We start from the raw sequence: 24,470 nt of genomic DNA, 5'->3' as shown, positions 1-24,470 counted from the left end.
TCGAAAGGAGCCAGTTGAGCTGGTTCGGGCAGATTTCTAGGATGCCTCTAGGACGACTTCCTGAGGAGATGTTTTGGGCATGTCCAAATGGGAGGAGGCCCTGGGGCAGACCCAGAAAATGGATGGATGATGATGATAATGATGATGATGATGATGATGATGATGGGGCCCGGTGGTGCAGTGGTTAGCACTGTTGTGCACATCTCTGGGACCTGGGTTCTAGCTGTTATTAATACAATTTAAAAATGACTTTTTATTTTCCTAAATGTTGCTTGCATACCTCCAAAGCTTCAGAATTATTCATTTTAAACGATATAATTTGGTATTTTATGTAATTTATGAGTAGGCTCGCTAATAACAGAATTATGTATTAATCATAGCATATACACCTACATTTTTAGAGTTTAGACCATGGAAGCTGACTCACGGAAGCCCCTGGAGGTGGCAGCTCTCGGAAGACCCTTCCAGCTGGGGATGCTGTATGATTGTCGTGATGATTGTCTCATTCCAGGTAAGTCGCTAAATCAAACAGCTGTTTCCGGTTCTTTACCAGATTGCATACAGCTTCAACTCTAGGGTAGAGTTTTCAATGAGAGACCACATGTTTTAAAGAGTTTAATCCATATTGTGAAGAGGATCCACTAAGTGTACATGACACCCGGCCTTTGAGGGTAGCTTATCTCCTGTAGCTCAACAATCACAGCATTGTACTAACAGTACACAGAGCATTATTTCACATCCCAGAGAACAGACATGAACTGCAAATATGATGGTAATTTTTCCATATCCAGCAATGTCAGTATTTCATTACTTCAGCGTTGGATATTTGCATAACATTCTCCTAGAATTGCCTTTAAATAGATTCCCAACATGGAAAAAGACAAAATAATTCAAAGATTGCAAACTGGAATTTAATTTTAATAAAGAAATCATAGAAAAACAAACTTTTTTATCGTAGGACGCAACACTAGAAAATGCCAACAGAACTTTTGTTTCTAGGTTTTTTTTTTTTTTAAATATCAATATTTAAATCACAATATTCAAAAATTAATATGTAGGACACGGTAAAATATGATATGTGGTTTTGAGTTTTCCTGATTGTGACGACCAAATTGTTTTACTAACAGTTATAGAGAAGGGTATAGTGATAAATTATGCCAACAACAGGCTCATAACTTGATGGAATTTGTGTGAATATAATACACTATAACTTTTAGTTGCGCAAGTGTTTAGGCTATATGTCGACGCTCACAATATTGAAGCTGATGAGGATATGAATGTTCAAAATCAAGATAGAATATTCGGTAACACTTTATAATAACAGTACATGAATTAGCATGTACTAATATGTGAATTAGTAATTTCTTGACTATGAACTAATGATGAGCTAAGACATGTATTAATCAAGAACTAATGAAGAACTAACGTAACTACGACATGAGTCATATGAATTAAGGCATGAATAGCACCGCCTTAATTCATGTTAGTTCCTGCATGTTAGTTAATGTATTAATTAACACTTTGCGGTAAACTAAATCAAACATGTTCTAAAAGAAAGATGGCACAATGCAAAATTGTTTAGAAATTTGTCACCTGCACCTGTCACAAACATCAGTGAATGCATTACTGTATCTTGGATGAGTTAGGTGAAATAATTCACTGATGTTCACTGACGATTTTGCATTGTGCCATTGAGCCAATACTCTGGAATGAAATCAGAGTATTTTTAACCACTGCAATATGAATACTCACAGTCAGCATTAGAACAACGCATGGATCAGATAAGAGGCTGATCACATGAAATGAAAATGTAAACAATCAGCACTGACTGATAAGCTCAACGAGGTCAGGATCCATCCTCCAGTGAGCACCTTTGGCACTGGAAACTCAAGTGCAGAGAGTGTTTATCAATGTAAGGTAATGTAGACATTCCATTAAGTCATTCTATAAAACATACTATATGAGAAGTTCTGCCATTTTTTGCTGAGTTTGTAGTTATTATCATTGATAAAATGTTAATTCTAATAATGTAAAAACTGCAGGCAAAGCATGTATTGTTTTCCCATCAAGTAAGCTTTACATTCATGTGCGTATAAGCAGGAGTAGAGGTGAGTTATGTAATACCAAATATTAGGGCTGGACGGCATGGACAAAAAAATTATCTCAATATATTTTGGCTGAATGACGAAATATACCTATATTTTTATTAAGTGGGGAAGTCAAAGCAGTACACTAACAAAATAAAGATTGTCCACAAGAAATTCCATCCATCCATCTTCCAAACCGCTTATCCTATTGGGTCGCAGGGGGTCCGGAGCCTATCCCGGAAGCAATGGGCACGAGGCAGGGAACAACCCAGGATGGGGGGCCAGCCCATTGCAGGGCACACTCACACACCATGCACTCACACATGCACACCTACGGGCAATTTAGTAACTCCAATTAGCCTCAGCATGTTTTTGGACTGTGGGGGAAAACCGGAGTACCCGGAGGAAACCCCACGACGACATGGGGAGACCATGCAAACTCCACACACATGTGACCCAGGCAGAGACTCGAACCCGGGTCCCAGAGGTGTGAGGCAACAGTGCTAACCACTGCACCACCATGCCGCCCCCTCCGCAAGAAATTAGTTTTATTAATTCATTAATTAACTAACAGGCGTACTGTATTTGAAAGTGCTTTCAAATTTTTATTGGCTTTATTATATTTATTACATGACATGACTATAAAAATCATGTCTCAGCATCCTAATTAATTCCAAAAGAAATAAAATAAAAGTGTACCCATGTTACAAAAGTCAAATGTGAAATGCAATGACTGAAATTGAAAAATAATCTGTTACAATAATATGAAGAGAAAGATTTTTTATAATTTGTTTAGTCACAATCATCTTTGAAAGTTTATTAGTAAAAAGCAAGGACATTATATGGTTATTTTTGCAGAAAATTTTACACGGATGCGATTGAAAGTATTTTATGGAGATCAAATAACACAAAATAACATCATACAATAAGAATGACACATGAACTCAACCCTGAAGGTTCCCCATTGGCTATGGGGATTGAACCAGGAACTGTTGCAGTGTAAGGCGACAGCATAAACCACTGTACCACCATGCCACTGTACTGGGCATTTGTATCATTTACATAACTTATGCATTTAGTCTGTCTGCAATTCTTTGCCAAGCCAACTCCCTGCCTGTATTTATGGCCACAATATTGCCTTTTTAGCGATATATCTTTGGAATCTTAATACAGCTCCATCAGCAGCATTTGTTCTGCGGCGGAAAAAAACACAGCTCTCGTTTTACATGCTTTGCGATTCATTTGATCGAAATATCACTCATCCATTCATCTGGGCTTCTTAAATATCTCGGGTGTGTGCACTAAGTGAGACTATGCAAGTCTGTCTTGTGTGAGCCTTGATTAGTTAAAGCTGAACTGCGTTAGTGGAACGACATGAGGCTAAGTTTAGAGATGACGCTAGTTTGAGTCTGGCTTTCTTTAGCTACTTTCTTGGAATCCCCCCCAGAGAAACAAATAATCCTTGTTTATGTGCTTTATTTGCTTCATAAGATAATACAGAAAGTAACTGTGGAAAAAAGTATGAGTTTAGCTTAATTTAATGAATAATCTATTCCGTGCTCCATTTTATTTAAACCACTTACATGACTATTGTCCTATGCAGGAATTACCTTGTGGGATCGGGAAGGCCTTCATCAAGACACAAATGAAATAATGCAGCCCAAGACAGAATTTGATGTCATTGCTTCTGATTCTGTAGAGGATAAGGCATGGGCTCTAAATGTTGGTGCTTCACTAAAAGCAAGTTTCTTAGGGGGACTGGTGGAGATTGATGGATCTGCCAACTATCTTAAGGACACAAAGGCTTCAAAAAAACAGGCACGTGTCACCTTGAAGTATAAAACAACTACAAAGTTCATGCAGTTGTCTATGAGTCACCTTGGACGAGGAAATGTTAAACACTCATATCTGTTTGAGCAGGGAATAGCGACACACGTGGTAACAGCAGTGCTGTACGGTGCTCAGGCATTTTTTGTTTTTGATCGAGAAGTTTCAGAAACCGAGAACCAGCAAAACATTAAGGGGAACCTGCATGTGATGATAAAGAAAATACCAAAATTGTCAATAGAAGGGGAGGCTTCCTTAGAGCTGACAGACACTGACAGAGCTACTGAGGAAAAGTTGTCTTGTAAATTCTATGGGGATTTTGCTCTCAAACAGACCCCTGTTTCCTTCCAGGATGCTGTAAAAATATACACAACACTTCCAGGTCTGCTGGGTGAAAAGGGGGAAAACGCTGTGCCAGTCAGGGTGTGGTTACTCCCCCTGGAAATCTTAGATTCTTCTGCTGCCAGATTAGTGCGTCAAATCAGTGTCAGATTAATAAATGAAACACAGAGTGTGATAGAGGACTTCAGTGAAATAGAAATGCAATGCAATGATATTATGAAGAGAAAGGTTATTTCATACTTTCCAGAGATTGGACGAAAGGTAAAATCCTTCAAGGACATGTGCTTGGAGTACAAATCAGTGTTTCAGAGATCGTTGTCAAGCATTTTACCATCAATTCGTGGAGGTGGAACAGAGGAATGTGTGCTTGCAAACATCCTAACAAAGAAGGAAGAGTCTCCTTTCAATAGCAATAAACTTAAGGAATGGCTGGACTGCAAAGAGCAAGAAATCAACCTGCTCCAGACATACACTGATATGATGGAAGACACAAAAATTCTGGCATCAAAGAGTGAGCTTCAAAGTGAAATCTTGAAAAATAGAGATAAGCATGTAGTGTGTTTTGCATTAACATCACTGGGTGAGGAGGAGCCGTATCTGTCCTGCTTACAGAGTCACTTAAAGGCTCTTTCAACTGCGAAGCTAAGAGAACCAACAGAAGAAGATGGGAAGGATGTCGAGCCGAGTGAGTTTTACCTCTCAGATGCAGTGTCAGAAAAAATTAACAAACAAGTATTCCTCTTCATGGATTTCGCAAAGGCGAACAAGGAGAACAAGAAAACACACTTTATATCAGCATCCATACCTAACGATAAGTACAAAGGGGCAAGTATTTACCTTTACACAGATGGGATGAAACAAAGTGACCAATTTGAGCCTCCGTCAAAACCAGAAAGACCAAATGCATCTGACGTCACTCATGACAGTGTGACAATAAAGCTGAATCATCCCCAGTATGGATCCAGTGAAATCACACACTACCTGGTTGAATACTGTGCTAATGAGTCAGATGACTGGCAATTTTTTGAGGTTTCCAAATCTAACCTGGAATGTACTGTGTCTGGACTGCTTCCCCACACAGGCTACAGGTTCAGATACAAGGCAGTGTGTCCAGCAGGTGTCAGTCTAGCCAGTGAAGCTGAGAGCATTAAAACTTTGCCCACAAGTCCTCCTGGGAAGGCAGAAAAAATAGATGTAGACTTAGAGGAGATTGAAGTTACTTGGACAAAACCTGATATGGTTGGAAATGGGGTCAGCATTGAAAATTATATTGTTGAATACAGAACTGAAACAAATGAAAATGAGACAGACTGGGAAAAAAAGACTAGTAAAGGTGAGGTCTATAAAATGACTGGGTTACAGCCAGATACAGCATATTATATTAGAATTACATGCAATTGTGGTGAATCTGGTCAAAGCAAAGAAAGTCTGACAGTCTCAATTTCAACATTGTCAGGAACCACAACAATACCTGAACAGATAAAACAAAAGAGTGAATGTCTTAGCCTGGAAGAGAAGTATGCTCAGTGGTCATGGAAGTTAAGGAAATATTCTTTGGAAACACCGACCAAGTTGATAAACCAAATTGGAAGCAACAAAATTTTGTATGTCAATACCACAGATCTGATCTCTGACTTTGATAATGTTTATACTGCATTAAAAAGTGATATTGAGGCACATTTCAAAGATGACAAACGTGCTGAAATCCTTATTGAATGGAATGTTGAAAAACTAGAGAAACTGAAGAATGAGCTCATTGAAGAAACCCTAAAACAATGCAAAATATTAATTAAAAATAAGAGAAGTATGTCAGAAGTAGATCAGAAAAAATATTATTTTGAGGCAAAATTGATGCAGAAAAGCAAAACCATGGCAAGTTTGAAGGACAAGAGGCTCACTGATAAACAAGTGGAAGAAGAATTCAGGTCACTCTGGGTTAAGTGGGTAGCTGAAATAGCAAAAGATCAGCTGCCTGATAAACCAGTCAACATAAAAGTTATAGTGGAGAAGATTCTGTACTCTCACTTTCAAAAGCAGGCAGACATCATGAACAAGATTAAAACGATATCTGAAAATGGAATGTTTGAATTTACAAAGAAAAAACATATTAGCCAATCTTTCATGGCAGCAAAATGGGAAAGTATTAGAGAACTGCATGGAATGGGGATTTTCCAGGGGTTTCCTGAAAAACTACACCGGAACGTGAATCACATGGTTAATGAATACATTAAAAACAAAGAATTGGAAAAGACAGATTTCAATCGCAATTTCATATTTGAAATACTAGATGAGGTTGAAAGGCATATTCAGGAATGTGAACGCAATGAAAATGTGAAATTCACATATGAATACAGAGTTGACTTGTCAGTTTCTATTTGCCTCAGTTCTGTCCAGAGGTTTCAAAAAATGCACGAGTCATTCAAGAAAGCTAATGACCCGGTAACCTACCTGCAAAGTAAAAAGAAACAGTACTCTGAAATGTTCACACAATACTGCAAAGGAGCCAACTCAGTGAGAATTTTTGCTGAATTTTTATTCAAAAACATTCTGCCTGCAGTTGAAGAGGCAGTTTACAATCAAATTAAGTTGCAAATCATTAATACTATGAAATGCAACAACCCAGCATTCAGTGGCAACAGATGCAACCTTGAAAATCATATACTGAGACATCTTACAATTCAGAAGAAATTTGAGTTCTACAAAGAATACATTGATGACCCAAAGTCATATTTTAAAAGGTTTATTGGTGAACATGTGGAAATATTTTGCAAAAACTACAAAAAACTGCAGGAGATGCTTCATGAAAACCTACAAGAAATGAAATTACACATTTTACGCACCAGCACAGAGGCATCTGAGGAAGTGAACCTGAAGAACGGCAATGCATCCATGTGGCTCGATCATTTCTGTAAAAAACTTGGGGGCCACATGGTCATGAACAGGAAGAGTCTGACAAGCATTCAGGATGAAGACATTAGTGACACAAAGTTTCTGAAAGAGATGATGGCCAAGTATCTTGAAGAAGTGGTTAAAAGTGAACATATGGAAAGTGTTGATGCCTCTTCCCAGCATTTACGCCTCTTAAAGCAGAAAATAACAGAGATTCTTTTTAAACAGCTTGAAGGATGTTGGGCTCAGTGCCCTTTCTGCAAAGCCATCTGCACAAATACTTTAGTTAACCACAGTGGTGACCACAGTGTTCATTTTCACCGGTCCAGTGCTATGGGTCACTTTAGTTATTATAACACAGATGAATTTTCAATTGATTTTTGCTCAACCAATGTAAGCAGTGATTGTTCATTCAGGCATCATGCCAGTGGAAAGTGGATCCCCTATAAGTCCTACAGAGATGCTGGTGACCCTTATGATAAGTGGAGCATCACCGCAGATGGGAGCACACAGGGTTACTGGAAATGGTTCATCTGTAGGTTTCAGAAGGAGTGGGAAGATACACGTGGATACAAATTTAAAGGCAGAGGTGCGATTCCTAACAGCTGGAGAAAAATCACAGAGGAATCAGTGCTGGAGGAATTAAACATAAGAGACTAAAACTATTGCAATTATGCATATGCAAGGGAAATCTCACAAGGAAATGTGTAGCATTTTAGTTATAGAGATTGTGTACCTGTACATGTGTAAATGGCAAATAAATAATTTATTATTATCATTTATCATGGGGTAAAAAGTATAAACATTCAATCTTTAAACAATCCTTATGGCTTTCATTTAAGTGATATTTTTTATTTAAATCTTTTAAATCCCGGTCTTGTAGGGGTTCCGGTCCCACGGTTCTGTTTGTATTTTATCATCATTTCTTTCTTTTTTTTTCATATTGTAATTTTCTTTATTTTTCATGTTTTAAAATGTTTGCAAAACACTTTGTAAACCCTGTGGTTAAATCAGTGCTATATAAATGAAGGTTGATTGAAAATACACAGCCTGTGCACATTAGCAGAGCATGTATTACCTTTGTTTGATTTAATGTCAATTCTTGAAATTTGGTTCTGATTTAAAAAAAAAAGATACATATTTTTATATCTTAATTATCATTAAATATCTGAATATAGCTATTAGTGGAAAGGAAATGATTTAGACAACTTAGATTCTGTTTTATATTAGTTTTTATGCCAAGGACAAGCATCCTAATTATTGGTCTCATTGTAACTGATCTTTAATATGTAGAGAAATATATTACAGCATTAAACTGCTTGATATTATATGTGCTCCTACAATGCTTGTGTGTAATATCTGTTTTTACAGTGAAATATACAGTAGAACCTTGGAACTAAAACGCCTCTTAACCAACTCAGACATCAAATGTGTTGGTCAAATTCTTTGTACCTCAACCAAAATCTTGGAACTCATGCTTTCCTGCTAAAATTTGTATGACTCGAGACGTGTTCATCTCTAGCAATCTGAACCTTGAATGGGTCGGTCAAGAAAAACCTAGCTGCAAGTCGACCGAAAACTCGTAACACGACAAAAAGAAACAGACCCGCTAAAACTAGTACGGATCGAGACGCGTCTCTGATGGACTAAATAAAGGCAGACCGGCCTACTGGGATGCTGATTCCTATGAATCGCTGTTAATCTCGCTGTACCTCTCAGCCGAGTTTGACGTACAAAAGCTGTGCTGCTGTGTTCAGTGTGATTTTTTAGCTTTATTTACAGTACATTTAGTGATACAGTAACCATGGCCCCTAGGAAAGTGAGCAGTAATAGCAGCGAACCAAAGAGGAAAGTAGTGAGAGTGTAGAAGTGTAGAACTTAAAAGGAAATTATAGCGAGACTTGAAGGTGGTGCACGTGTGTCTGCTCTCTCTTCAGAGTGTGGGATTGTCATTTATTTCATGTTTATTGCTTTTGTATGTCTGCTTTTTCGTGGGTATTAGTTTTATATTAATAGTTAATGCTTTTTTATCATTAAATTAGTTTAAATAGGCAATCATATGGAGGTCTGGAACAGATTAAATTCATTTCCATTATTTCTTATGGGGAAATTTAACTTGGACCTCAACCAAATCGCAACTCGACCAGCCTTCTGGAATAAATTAAGTTTGTGTTCCAAGGCATCACTGTAGTACAAGTTGTATTAATATTACTGTTATGGAAAACGCTGTAGTCTAATAAAGTGTTGCTGTCTTGCCCATTTCCTGTGTAACATGGTTCTCTGTCAAGGCTGTAATTTTCACAGACATATACATTTAGTTTTGATCTATTCAGAATCAGCTTTCAGGTAAATCCCCTTCATTCAAGGGCACACACACACATACGGATGTTTTAATGACTCCATTTAACCTCCGCATGTTTTTGGGTGAAGCGGGGGCATGAGGAGAACTGGGCAGAACCTCCCCACTCCAAACTCCGACTGGTGGGGGGCAGACAGGACTTTCTGTGAGTCATTTTATGTATTTTAGCACACTATGTGATAATGCATCACCCTTTCAGTGTCAAACCTCAGTGTCAAAGTCTCAAGCTGCAATATAACACAGTGAATACGTAGTTTTTTATATTTGATGTTAATTATATGGGTATCACCATTTTTAACAAAATAAAACATCAAGGAATATGGGCCTTCGTTCATATCCTGGAACTTTCTAGAACTTTTAGGGATCATAAGATAATAAAAAGCTCAGCTGCATTTCAGCAGTCTTCCTCCAGGTGTCACTGTAAGCACTGTATGTGCAGTGATTTCTTGGGAACCAAATACTTACACTGTAAAGAACCTCTGATCTGCCTGAATAATTATACAAATAGAGGCATATCTTATATTTCTCAAAGATTCATTTATGAATTTCATTTGGTACTATGTTTTTTTTTGTAATTAAATGTCATTTTGGCATACAGTATGAGTCAACTAATCTAACTAACTACTCCACACCTAGTATGTTGAAGCAACCCGCTTGTGGTCCTCTGGTTTAAGCCTCTCCATCTCTTCTTTCTCTGTACACTGCAGACACACAGAGTACAGTACAGGGAAGGTAAGCACTGATCCCAGACCTGTAGGCTGGAGAGCTGCACGGGCATGATTTCTGTGCCCATCCTCATCCATACCTGCGAACATTTAAATCGTCCACATCCCATTCCGCGATGCACCAGAACCATTGTCAGAGTCACCAACAAATCAACAATACAGAGTAAAATGAATGTCCACATTTCTCTTTCAATATCATTATTATTAAATTACTCACTTGATGCTGCCACCTGGTGGTATTAGGGTGAAATACAATGATAAAGCAGAACATAAGGACTGTGCGTTCCATTTGCCTTGGGATCTGATTTTCTGATTCCAAGATTACGTCACATCTGCTATTAACTCGGGAAAACCGAGTCGGATGCGTTCCATTTGCCACAGAAGTAGCAATACCATGGACCCATATGAGAAAGCAAGATTTTTTGCTTAGCTGGATAACTTGTCAATTTTAAGGTACCTCAATTTAAATGGCCTTTATCTTCATTCATTTACAATTAGTCTGAACTACCTTAAATCCGACAAATAATCTGACTAATCATGAAATCCAGTTCTAGCCCGATTAATTGTTAACCATTGTTAGCAATATCAGTTGATAACACATTACGGGATGTGCTTTATGTATAAAACTCCATAACAACACGTCCACAGAGAAGTTGGACGGTATAGTGTGTGCAACATGAATGAGAAGTGGTGCTTAAACAGTATAAAACTACAACTTTCCTTTCTGTTGATAAAGGGCGCAGCCATCTTGAATTCTGAACTCGGGATCTGCTGTGATATTCCCGAGATATTTCTCGGCTCTCCAAGAAACGGGAGCACACGACATCACTTCCGGCTTCAAAACTCGGAATCCGAGTTCCGAGGGCAAATGGAACGTACCATTATAATTAATAAGGGGTAATAAGCAAATGGGACAGCTTGGTGATGCGGTGGTGCCTCACACCTTTGGGTCCAGGGTTCAAGTCTCTGCCATGGTCCCCGGTGTGTGTGTGGTTTGCATCTTCTTTCCATGTTGTTGGGGGGTTTCCTCCAGGGACCCCAACTTCCCAAACACGCAAAAAACATGCTGAGGTTAATTGGAGTTACCAAAGTGTTTGGGGTCATGCATATATTTCCAAATGTCCCCACAATGTGATAAAAACCTCATATTTTGACCTTGTGGGGACCGTTTTTTTCAGTCCCCACAAGGGTAATGTCAGTTTGTAGGATTTGTTATATTCCGCGACGTGTTATATCGGCATTATGACGGATGTCCATGGTATTACTGCCTTCCCCATTCCTGTGCAGCCCTCTTCTATAGCCCAACCGACAATTTGTTTTACCACGAGGGGGCACCCAATCACAGTAAATTCCAGAGCTCTGAGTTACATAGCTGGTCCACTTTTATGATCAGAAATATCATTAACCCTTTCATGCATGATAGATGGTATTTAAATTTGATTATCTTCTATATGCATTGGTTTTAAAAGAAAAGTGCTGCATAGACCTACGATCTACATTACAAATATATGTATTTATTTACCATTGCTGTGTCTGCGAACACACTGGAAACCACTGGAAATCACTGGAAACCACTTTCCCCCACAGTCAGTCATGCTGACAGAAAGTTTCCAACATCTGCAGGAATATCAGTGCAATGTACCTGTTCGGGTTCGAGTACAGAAATGAACTTTAAATTAACGTTCTCCCCCTGCACCTTTGATTGACATTTCAGAACTGAGTATTAATCTCGCTCCTCAAAGTAGCAGTAATGAATGGCACAGCTCCGAATGAGGTGGTACAAGGTGACAGATGTAGCCCATTAGATTAGACAGAGGTAAATCTCTATCCGTTCTTCTCCCATGGGCGATTATCATACTGTTACAATTTGGCCGCTATACATCACAGTCAAATTCATATACCGAAAAACATACTAAGTAGCAAGAAAAAAATGCAACATTCTAGAACCTTCTCTCTGCCTGAACTGAGGCTTGTTGTCAATGCAGGTCAATGAGCCTCCTACCAGCATGATGAGGGTGGGGGGCTCGGTCTGTGCTGCATGCCGGTGGTGGTTGGTGAGGAATGTGGCAGAGAGTGGGGGGGGGGGGGGGGGCAATAAGCACTACTGGGAGTTTTAGCCTGAAATTGGGCAATTATCCAATTTTCCTCATGATTTTTCTTGCATTCACTGTTTTCTTCGACACGACAGTCTCCTCTCCGGCGTCCTCTGTCTCGGGAGACCATGGAATTCTGTGTCCGGTTTGGTTACTCCTTGGCTTTAAAACAGCGTCTTTGGTGGCTGTAGAGCCCGATTTTGGATGTACAACTTCTGGTGCAGTTTGGATATAGTAAACTACTAAAGCTGCTTTTAGGTAACAGTCATTATAGGAAAATTCAGTTAGAAAGACTGATAAAGATTGACTGATAAATTGCTTTTATATTTATGGTTCACCTGGCAATCACATGATTTTGAATATGCCAACTTGGTCAAGAACATATCTAATTTTGCATCAAGCAGTACAACAACTGATATTTCCTGCCTAAGAAAGACTTACTTGATACACCCGTGTGTTTAGCATAATTAAAATAGCTTATAGTGCATGGTGCTGGTAATCAGTCTGCTCTCAGAAACATTTTGGTTATATATGTAGGCTTGTGAATGGGCTGTGCGCTGCTACGACTAAAGCCAATCAAGAATCCTGACAAATGATGCTTTGAATTTGCACCATGGAAATGCACAATTCCTAAGAGAGAGGAGCCGTGTTCAGATGTCAAACTTTGTTATAGTCGTCCACTGGATTTTGCATTGACTCTTTATTCACACATGAAACAGAATTTCCTGTAGGTTGTTGCTCTGACATTTACTTTTTTCCATGTAGTTTTCTCACATGTGTTTCGTAATTTAATCACAAATATTTACTGTAATGAATCCAGGATACGCATCACACCTCTGGGACCCAGGTTTGATTCTCCACCTGGGTCACATGTGTGTGGAGTTTGCATGTTCTCCCCATGTCGTCGTGGGGTTTCCTCCGGGTTCTCCGGTTTCCCCCCACAGCCCAAAAACATGCTGAGGCTAATCGGAGTTGCTAAATTGCCCGTAGGTGTGGATGTGAGAGTGAATGGTGTGTGAGTGTGCCCTGCGATGGGCTGGCACCCCATCCTGGGTTGTTCCCTGCCTCGTGCCCATTGCTTCCGGGATAGGCTCCGGACCCCCCGCAACCCATTAGGATAAGCGGTTTGGAAAATGGATGGATGGATGGAGTCCAGGACACAATCAGATCCGTAGATCCACTAAAAGCAAGGACAAACATTAATAAAGACCACAAAAGACATGTTAATAAGAGTAAGAAAAAAATAAATGACGGACGGACTCAAATCAAAGAAATCGATGACAAACATACAGGAAGGCTTATATATCTTCCTCTTCCCATGCTGTTGGATCCGCTGTGTCTAATTTACAGAAATCTTGTTGGCTGGAAATACGTGCAGCAGGATTTGACCAGCTTAAGCTTTGGGCGACGCATCAAGCAGCAGCTGGCTGGTCTTCCCCAAAACCTGCGCAAGACAAAAATCCCCAACAGAAAACTCAATCACTCAATCACTTGATTATTGCCTTAGCAGAATAGGCAACACCAAAATAAACTGTTGTTACAATATCATTACTGATAGCATAACAGGTTACACCAATGGCTGCATTGTACCTGGGCTATTCAGAACCTTACATCATAAGATAGATATGAGAAGTACGACCTTGCCCACATTTCCCCCAATGGCTTTAAAAATCCCCAATCAGAAATAAACTTTAACAGCATGCTAGTTTTTCAGGGTTTTTAGGGGATCCCCAAAGAGTTATTGGACACTACATTGGGCTTGTGAGCATGTAATTTGGACCAGTTTTGATAAGTTACAGCAGAACCAGACTAAAAACACATTTTGGCTGTAGTACTGTATAGTTATTCTGAAAAGCGAAAGTTTCCCATTTCAACATTGGGATGAAATGATTTCATTTCCTTGGAAAGGGACCTAGATATTTAAGCACTCTGACAGCCTTAGAATACGTTGTCATTCTTTTAGCCAGTCAGTTGTGAGCCAAGCCTTATCTGCTGCATATGCCGTTCCCCAGCCTGCATATCCAGAGAGACCACACAGGACAGCTTCAATAGAGGCTACGAACCTTGCCTATGTCTTTTTTTTCTCACTGAGAGGAAATGACATGTGGAATCAATGTCTGCATTCAATCACACTTCAGCTTTCATGCCTCCTTAGCTATCATGGGCCGTGCTCTTTGTTTCACCGCTGAGCATCGCATTGCTCTGCGGCATGGAGCCAGGATGCAGCCACGGCATCGTCCTGGTTGCCAGAAGAAGCAAGAAGAAGAAGCGATGACACACCAGGGTCCGAGCAGTGAAGGCTTCCACCGAACAGCACAGACTGCTGCTGAACATTGCAAAAATATAAAACCAAAAATATAAAACTCCACGTCATTCTCCGGAAGTGATGCCCGTGATCTCCTAGATATTCCACTTAGATCTCCATCCGCAAAATGCCACTGCGCATTCATTAAAGAGAAATTCCATTGTTTCACTGCTAAAACAACTGATCAATACCCATTAACAGCTCTGCCAGAGCTCCTTCTAAATGAGATTATACAGCTAATGAACCACAGACAATGTAGCGATCGGATGAGTCGCATCTGTTTAACTTAATTCTTTCGAGCTGAAATTGGGGCGCAAGACTGATGGTGCATGTCTCCGACAGACGATGTGTAAGACCCTTAGATGTGTAAATCAGACAGAAGGTCTTAGATGCGTAAATCTGAAAACAAGATGCAGTCAGAAAGATCTCAAACCTGCTCTTTGCCAACAGTGACAATTATAACGAAAAATGATTTTATATGGGAATTTTATAGAGAGATATTACTCATGTTGCCCAAGCAAAAGCGTAAAATTATTAATGATAAAAATGACAACTAACATCTTAAAATCAAATATATATATATATATAAAAAAACAAATGTTTTCTAAATTGCCATTCCAGCGTCTATGTATTCCAATAACCACCAAGAAATTCTTTAATCTAGTTTCGGAAAAGTAGATTACATAATTTAAGGCCGAATGCATGCTTGAGATCCCCATTGAGAGTCCCTCAGACTCTTCAAGCACGGTCACACTTTGAGACTGAAGCAGCCTGGTCTGTGATTCCTAAGCCTCAGCGCACGGCCTCCTCATGGATTCATTCGTTTATCTTCCCTCTCCCGTTTTCGGCCGAGGGGACTAAATTAGCATAGGGCTTAGTTAGCTTGGCAGAAGAGTGACTTGTTACTTGGCCCCTTGGTGAAAGTTACAGGCTGGTTGACTCAGTTTTACTGGGACACATTCTTATAAAAATCCTGAGTTTAGAAAATAGGTGTGATTTGGGGCAGAAAAAAACCCTCTACTCACTTGTAACTAAGAGTACAAAGCAAGTATGTTATATGTGTTACACAGGGAACGATTGGGGAACAATGGCCCAGATCTCATGGCTGAAGAGCATAATATCTGGTTTGTACTGTGCTCCTTTTACCCGCCCTTCACATCCCAAAGATGCTAATACAATCTCCATACTCACCCTTCAGTCCTCGATCCTGTGCTTCTGACTGACTATGTTTCATCATGAGATGTGTAAAGTATTCTATCTTTAATTCATTTCACGCTTGTCTTTTCAGCAGAAGTTCCTCAAATGCAGCACCTACATTTCAGCTCAAAAGTGACCCATGTCTTCTTCTTAAGCCCGGTATAGATGTCTGGTTTGCTTCCAGCTATTTGATATTTGCAAATATCTGCTAATGGTAAATCCGCCACGCAGAGCTCAAATCAGCACAAACATGGTGAGCTTTATCTGGGGCACAATGAAGGCCGAGGACGCGCCAGAACAGGGCTCACTCCGGGGGAGGTTTTATGAAGAAATTAAGATCCTGTGCACTTTTTCCATGGATGATGGCAAGACGCTCCAAGTGATATGAGTGCTTGAGCAGCCGGCCCAAGTCTCAAGCTGTGGCACTTACGAAGGCTCGCAGCTTAAATTCAATCTTCTATGACGTGAAGATGGCTTGTGGTTATGGATATTATGCGCTTCAGGGTCAGCTGGGTCAATACCTACATTGACATGAATTACAAAGCAATACAATGTTTCAAACAGTAGTGTGTTGTCAGTGGAGATCTCTCCAAGGCTAAAAGGCAAACTTATCTGTAAAATGGGCAGGTTATTGGTAGGATGGACGTGCTCTGACACAGACCTCTGGTGCTTCCCTGGACGAGGGGCTTCCTCTGGGGGCTCCTCCACAGCATTGAACTTGCTTAAGTTTGGTGGAATTTAATCACCCTTTCAATTTATAGTTGCATCTCTACAAGGATATACCATCGATGCCTCATCCCACCAGATCCATTTCATTTTGTGACTAAACGGTACTTGCACATAAGAAATGATTCATCTTCCGGTTGGGAAATGAAAGCAATACGTCATTACAAGATGGATGTACGTAATGATTATGATAATCGCAACTATTACTTGGCTTTGCTTAGATGAATTGACAGAGTTTCCAATTTATGATGTAATGAATCATACCCAAGGACAGATTTCATATGCACTTATACCAATACCTGTAAAAAGAGGATATGTTGAGTATTATGACACAGTGTACCTCTACCAGTTTGAAAAAGAACTGTAATACTCATCTCCATTATATATATATATATATATATATATATGCCAGATTTTAATCATTGGAAAAGTCTTAGCACAGTTGCTAATGTGGACCCGCCCAGTTGTTGTCCACAGGGAGGTTTGATTTATTCCAGGTTGCCCCCAAACTTTTTCAGCTGATCCATCACATTGTGTTACTTGTTGATCAGTCCTACAGTTATGAATCTGACCTTTGGTTTCATTTATGAATCTCAGTATGTTGCTCTTTTGGTGAGAAAGTCAAGAAAATTATTAGCAGATTCACATAAATTTAGACTTTTTTTTTTAATGGTGATGACATTTTAATTTCCCTCGGAGCATTCCTCTGCTGAAATATATTTGTATTGCATTACGAATACATTCAACTTGGCTGTCCTTTATATAATCCATGCATATTGACGTATATCCCCGCGCATTTTGACCAATCAGATGGTGGATTGACTGCTCAGATATGACTGGGGTTAAGCTCGGTTCGTGGTTCAGCTCAGATTTGACTGGGTTCCTGGTTCCTGTATGCTACTGGAAAAGCACCAGTAGTTCCCTAGGAGAAATAAATGAAACAGTTTTGAGATATCTTTTCTGATTTTCCTTTCCTCTGTGACTTGATACAAAGAATAATTGCCATTGTTAAGTCTGGGGTTAAGTACAGTATATATGCTTTTCACCTGGTATGTCCTGCTGTCCCTTAAAAAAATTATAATTAGCAAGCATCTAAAAGCTGAAGCAACCTGTATATGGCAGGTATGGGGAGCACAATTAGGGGATCAGGAGGACTATATAGCTATGATTTAAAAAATTATAAAACACACAGGTAAATCAGCCATGAAAGGATAGAAGAATATAAAAACTGGAATTTGCATTAAAGTACATTTTATAATGCTTGTATGTGATGCTTTCCAACCTTTATGTACCATTAAAGATATTTACCAAAATTAATGTAAAAGGACGACATGTTAGTTATTAATGATAATTGTTAATTATGCCGTTTTTAAATTGATAGTGTGTAAGGCGGATACATAGAGCTGTTAAAAGCGTCACACAGTGTGTGTGCTAGCAAATAAATTAACAGATTTTGCGCAGGTTTCCTGTCCAATAGGGCTGATCATCAAGCGGTCCATAAATCATTCCTGCTTTCTTGTTGAATAGCGGCGTAATCACTGCTCTGTCCTGCAGGATAATGAATGTGATAATGAGCACATTTCTGCAACTCTAATTACGCTGAGGATATTCCAGGATGCAGGCGATGTATCTGAAATCCAAAATGAACAAACATTCCAGCTGGGTCTAACACTGCAAAATGCAGAGTAAATGCCATCCTCTGCATTTGTCCCGATACTTTTGGGGAAATTTCCGAAAGTATATAATTTTTGTGTGAAAGCAAAGGGTGCACGTCCGTTATCTGGCTGCGTTCAACATCTGCCGGTCAACTCAAGCATTTAAATGATGCAATGCCTTCTATAGATTTTCCAGAGAAGAAAAGTCTGGTCCGGGTTGGTGCGGGAAATTCCTCTTTTCGCTCGGGGAGGCGATGCGGAAAGGAGCGGGTGGCAGCTCTGACGTCCCACGGCTCTCCAGAAATGGACTCGTCCACCGTGATTTATGGACGCAGGTCATGGACGCTGGCAGCACCTTCATCAGCAGTGCCGTCGCAGCCTTGGCGTCTCGCCGTCGTCCGACACCGGCAAGCAAGGGAACTGTCAGGCCGGTGCCGGGTTTTTATTAACCAACATTCACAACTCAGACAGTGCTTGAAACAAGAAAGAAGAGTTTTTATTGTGTAGACGTATGGGAACTAGCAGCCTTACTAATGATACCATCTCAACTTATGGCGAAAACTGAAAGTGAAATTAATTTCACATTGACCAGATGTTACGATAGTCATGCAAGAAATAGATATTTCTAAGTGTTAAGCACTGCTAGAGACCCACTAATGTTGTTAAGTAATGAATTATATAAGCCTTATACATTTTAATTATAGGTTAGCACGCATATCCTGCCTCTCTGACACAATAATGTGTAAAATGCATAATGCATGAAAATTATTAGTTTTAACTGTGAGGTCAGATTCACTTTATTTTGATAAACATTGTTCCAAAACCTAGCATGGATACCATGTTCCATCACAGGGAGGATTATAGAGGGTTACATATTCTTTACACCACATTGTTTTTGTTCCTTCCTTTGGAATTTAAACAACAAACAAAAAGCTTTGGAGAATTTCATTATCCTATAAAACCACATTTTCCATCTGGATAAGCAATTAAGGACTGGGAACCGTTTTGCTTATTTCCCTCTAATAAATGTAGTAATTATACTGATCTTTACTGACATTTCCCCTTTTTACATCACTGCCTTTTGCTTATAATTGTGGCGCTGCAGTGATCCAAGATAATCCTGCAATTAAAATTATTGTTACTTTATCGTCAGCTGACAAAAACTCAACCAAAGGCAATGCCCAGGTTAAAAATGTCTAACTTAAGTTGTACTTCTGAACATAAAGCCTATTATATAAAAAAAATTGAGTTAAATACAGTGATTTGTAATGATGAATGTGAAGCTCATGAAAATATTGTGCGGCTTCCGCAATTCTTCAGTTCGATGTACACAAATAATAATAATAATAATTATTATTTTAATGACTTACCTACAAATATGACTTAAAGACAGATTTCGGGAACGAATCTCATTTGTAACCTGGGGATTGCCTGTAGTTCAGTAGTTTTATTTTATGTTAATGCATCACCAACATAAAACAGAATTAGATGGAACTGAGATTAGTTTATGTCTCGATTTATGTAACACATACGTGAATAATGTCTCAGGTAGAAGGCCAGCCTGGAGTTTATTGTGGCCTCACACCATGAGGATTGGGGGTGTGATTAGGGAACTTCACCCTGTGTTACTGCAAGATTCCTTTTACACTCGGTGTGACGTACAGAGGATTGGGTGTATGAGAGTGCGCCCTGCGTGGGGCTGCCCTGCGTGGGGCTGCCCTCCCATCCAGGTGGTCCCCTGCCTTGTCATCCTTGGAAGCTATTCACATTTTGTGTTGTTTTGCATTGTCTTGAGTATTTTTGTAAGAAATGTGGCTCTTGTTGGGAAGATGTGTAGCTCTTGTTCCAATACTGCTTACAGTCGTAACTATTCATTCACTGGAATCCCAACCTAACTGCATTTACGCCTAATCAACACTCGACAGCACGTATATTTGTAACGTGCTATTTGCCCCCCCACTTGAACATCGCTTGAGACAAAGGCATCTGCCGAATTAAATCACCATAGGCTGTTGAATCTTGAAAGACTGCAGGAGAGTCAGAACCCTGGACTAGATAAACGGATGTAGTATAAGGATAAGAAGATGTGTCAGGTGGAAAGTGCAAGACCATCACTTTGGTTTCCTGCGTTAGCTGATAAACTCTGGCATATAATTACTTGTTTCTAGAGACAATGTAAGTGATTAATGCCTTATTAAAATGTAGAAATATGCTTATAGAATCTGCCGCAACAAAATTAATCCCTCAGTTTTATTCTCAAGAATAGGAAGTTGAAAATAATGACTAGGGCTCTGGATATTGATAAAAAGGTCATTATTGTGATGAGCATATACAAGGTCCTACAAGGTCATGCTTGCCACAGGGTAATGGCGGCTAGTTACATCAAGGGGTTAAATGTTGTGGGGGAATACAATGACTATTAGGAAGATAAATAAACAATAGGAAAACGTGCCCTGACTCGCTCCTCCGAAACACCCCAAAGTGGCTTGTTCAGATCTGATGACTGGGCAGGCCATGGGAGATGATTGATTTCACTTTCATGTTCCTGGAACCACTCTATCGCCAGTCTTGCAGTTTTTATTGGTGCATTATCACCCTGATACACGGCACCACCTTCAAGGTACAGTGCCTGAACCATCGAGTGAATATGGTCATCCAGAATAGTTTGGTTGTCCTTGGCAGTGATGTGCTCAAGTAGAACGGGTAGTGTGTCCTGAATATCAAATATGAGGTTAACTTTACTATGGTGCATACTGTACACCATCGTCTACTCTCTCAAATGATGGCTTTGCATTAGGAACAGTAACAATCGGGCTGATGCTGCAGTCCTTCATGAGAGACCGCAGTACACCTCTTGCTCTTCCTGCCGTATTTTACACTTTTGGCATCCCACTGACACGCCCCCTTATCGCACGCCTTGTAGTGGAAGGCCCAGCAAAGTTGGCCAAAGAAGTGCCTGTCTGTAATTTCACGTTCATTGTAGACATATCATTTTTCTCATTCAATTTCATCTTAGTTTTTATTGTATAGGCTGCTGTTCTTCAAAATATAGACTATACAGACATTCAGCGTAAAAAAATTGAAAACAGAAACAGAATCGTTTAGATACCAAAGATAATTTTTAAAATATTTTATTTCCTTGTGGGCAGGTCTCATAGGTCACTCTGGGCATCAATGTTGATTTCAATAGCTTTCATTGTATTTATTCGTTGAATATATGTGTGTGTGTGTGTGTGTGTGCGTGTCCCACAATGTAATAAAAATGTGTTTTTTGATGTAGTGGGGATTTTTGGGATTAAAGTTTTTCCCATAGAAATGAATGGAGAGTCCCCACAAAGATATAATTACAAACCTCTGGGGGGGGGGGGGGGGATGATGGGGGTGTGTACCCTAACCCTAACCCGCTGCCTGAAGAGCACTACCAGCTCCTTGGCATTGGTGATACTGAGGGTGAGGCAATTTTCTTGGTACCAATGTGTCAGCGCTCTGACCTCCTCTTTGTTTGTGGTCTTGCCGCCGATGTCGCCGCCATTTTGTCATCCGCAAACTTCGCAGTGATGTCAGAGCGCAAACTTCGCAGTGATGTCGGAGCGCAAACTTCGCAGTGATGTCAGAGCGCAAACTTCGCAGTGATGTCGGAGCGCAAACTTCGCAGTGATGTCGGAGCGCAAACTTCGCAGTGATGTCGGAGCGCAAACTTCGCAGTGATGTCAGAGCGCAAACTTCGCAGTGATGTCGGAGCTGTCTGTGGCCACACACTGGTGGGCGTACAGGGGGAACAGGAGAGGACGCGGTGCAGAGCTTCCTGCGGAGATCTCATCCTGGAGAGCTCTCTGTGCAGCTGGATCCTGGGCTTCTTGTCAGACTGGTGCTGGGTGGTCAGACACCTCCTCCTCCACCTCTGATCCTCAACTATCATCCATCTATCTATGTGTGTGTGTGTATGTTTGTGCAAAATCAGCATTTTTTTAGTTCTGATTTAGTCCTGGTTCTGCTGGCAGGTGCCTACGCTGAGCAGCAGGTTGCTTCCAGGTTCAGAATTTTTAAGCCAGCAGTGCACAAGAATAAGGCGAAGCAGGACACATTGGGAAAGACCATAAACCAGGCAGGTAAAGGGCGGAAACGGCTTTTTAATGCCAGGGACGGCCATCAGTTTCTCTGGCAGTGCCTCATAAATCAGAGGATGACCTCAGGGAAACATTTAGTGGCATGAAGTGCAGGACTGTTCGTATCTGAGCTCCTACTTGCAGGACTGAAGACCCATAAAGCCCAAAAATTGTGCAGGGGTCTCTTAAATTTTTCCAGAGCTGTGTGTGTGTTTGTATGTTTGTGTGTGTGTGTGTGTATATATATATATATATATATAAATATTTTGTTTATATATTATACTCTTGATGTTTATATACAACATCTATAAAAACCTATAAATTATACAGCTACCTTATAAATATAAAACTAGTTTCCAGTTCTTCCGTTGTTTCCCTATTGATTCACACTCTTTATCTAGCAGGTCCTGAGACAGTTTGATCGCCTGAAGTGTGACAGTTTCACATGCAGCACCGCAGGCCGGAACTGTCACGGGGAGAAGGATCAAGCTGTCTGCCGCTTTGTGGGGCTGCAACGGAGTCGCGCTGTTTCCATCAGGGCCAGCAGGTGTCGTGCGCATATATCAGGCCCGCCGCGTTAGCCCTGATTAGCGTACATTTCCTCGCTAACATTATTGGCACAGGTATGCGTACGATGTATAGTTTATATATGAATTTTGTTCTTGAGACCTTAAATAAGTTATAAATATTATGTGCAACTGAATGTCTCTGCTAGCTGTACAGTATAGCGATAGCTGAAATGAAGTCACATACAGGTATAGAAGTTAAATCCTGACAGGTTCTTTCTTTATTCCTCTCACATGCTTTCAGCATGGTTGCTATGGGGAAACACAGAGAGGGTTAGTGTCGTACTGCTGCGTGCAAGCTAGCTAATCTTAGTGGAGATTTTACTTCTTCGCTAAAATAAGAACCCACCTGTGAACCAGCAGAATTCAACTCATTTTTAAATAGCGCCTTTCACAACAGAGTCGTCCCAAGGCACATTACATGGATGTGTTGTGATACATTAAACGTTATTAGAGGGAGTGATACAGAAGAATGACTGTTTCGTGGATGAATCATATTTATTTCAGGGAATTAAAATACACTGTCAACTGACAGCTTAACACAATACAAATATGAGATGTTTCTTAATTTTCAGGAGCTCATTGCATCTCCTGTCGCCTGGCATGGAGGTTCTATTTGCACTAGTACTGAAAACACTGACAGACAATGGGGATCCATGTTTTTAGATTCCCAGTTAGATTCTCGGTTTCCATGCAAATAATAAAGTAAATGCCTTCTAGTTAATAAAGTAAATGCCTTTAGCCATAAATGTGATTACATTCAGGCAAACTGATTACGAAATGCAATTATGACGATGATTGCACTCACCTCTGCTGCCAAACGAATAATATAACTCGTAGCCAAAGTGTGCACGTTCACCGACAAACTTTACTAGAATAAACAACAAAAATACTTCATCCCTTGTAGGAAATTATTGCCGTGACAGCAAGAGAAAACCGGTATTTCTTTTAAAATGTTTGGGTTCCACCTAGTTCAAAATGCTTCTACTCAAGTGCATTTTCAACGTCCTTGGTCCTCTCTACTGTTGCTAGTAATTCTACTCAAGCGTCTGACTGAAAATACTTGAAAATGGCTTATTGTAGAACAGAATTGTGGAGCTGTCTGTCTGGCCCGTTCAGTTTTAATGGACTCTCCACTTTCCCAGACTGAAGCCTATGTTTAAGGACATGATACAAACATTTGCAGTCTCTCTCACTGGCTTTGCTTGGGACCTTTTCATCCTCAAACTCTCTGCACAAAGCCATTTCACTCCTAGCACGAGGATTTTGCCTTTGTTGTGAGATACTTCTGAACTCAGAGTTAGCTTATACAGTAAGTATATAAGACATTGGTCCATCATCTCTGCCTTAGGTTGTGAATTTCGCCTATTATGTCAACAGGGAGAGATTTCATCTTTATGGTTAATTAAAATGTTTAAAAATCAATAAGAAAACTACAACTGATGATAATTTTATTTGATAAAAAGAAATCCACAAGAAAATTATATATATATATCTTTTTCCTTTTTACAAGCTTAAGTTTTTTCTCAAGGCTCAATAAACTATATTGTACCACAGCAATTTTTTAAAATGATTTTTAAACATTCAGTGGAC

The 24,470-nt window shown here is 39.9% G+C and overlaps 1 protein-coding gene across 7 annotated transcripts in view; it reads left to right on the top strand.

Moving 5' to 3' along the window:
- The window catches only part of LOC125704464 (stonustoxin subunit alpha-like), a 302,833-nt gene that overhangs the window by 234,423 nt on the left and 43,940 nt on the right, over positions 1-24,470 (top strand). For 2 of the 7 annotated variants that reach the window (XM_048970033.1, XM_048970032.1), the window contains one exon: positions 3,966-7,865. The exons of 1 other annotated variant lie outside the window; for it this stretch is intronic. In XM_048970033.1, the coding sequence (XP_048825990.1) occupies positions 3,966-7,805 (3,840 nt within the window). In that variant the 3' untranslated portion in view covers positions 7,806-7,865. Of the gene's footprint in view, positions 1-411; positions 512-3,690; positions 7,866-24,470 lie in introns of those variants that run through there. 4 more of the 7 variants (XM_048970030.1, XM_048970031.1, XM_048970029.1 and 1 more) reach the window with 4 other exon arrangements.

The sequence above is a fragment of the Brienomyrus brachyistius genome, chromosome 12 (genome assembly GCF_023856365.1).
Source record: "Brienomyrus brachyistius isolate T26 chromosome 12, BBRACH_0.4, whole genome shotgun sequence".
Classification (NCBI taxonomy): domain Eukaryota; kingdom Metazoa; phylum Chordata; class Actinopteri; order Osteoglossiformes; family Mormyridae; genus Brienomyrus; species Brienomyrus brachyistius.
This window is presented reverse-complemented; position numbering and strand designations above follow the sequence as displayed.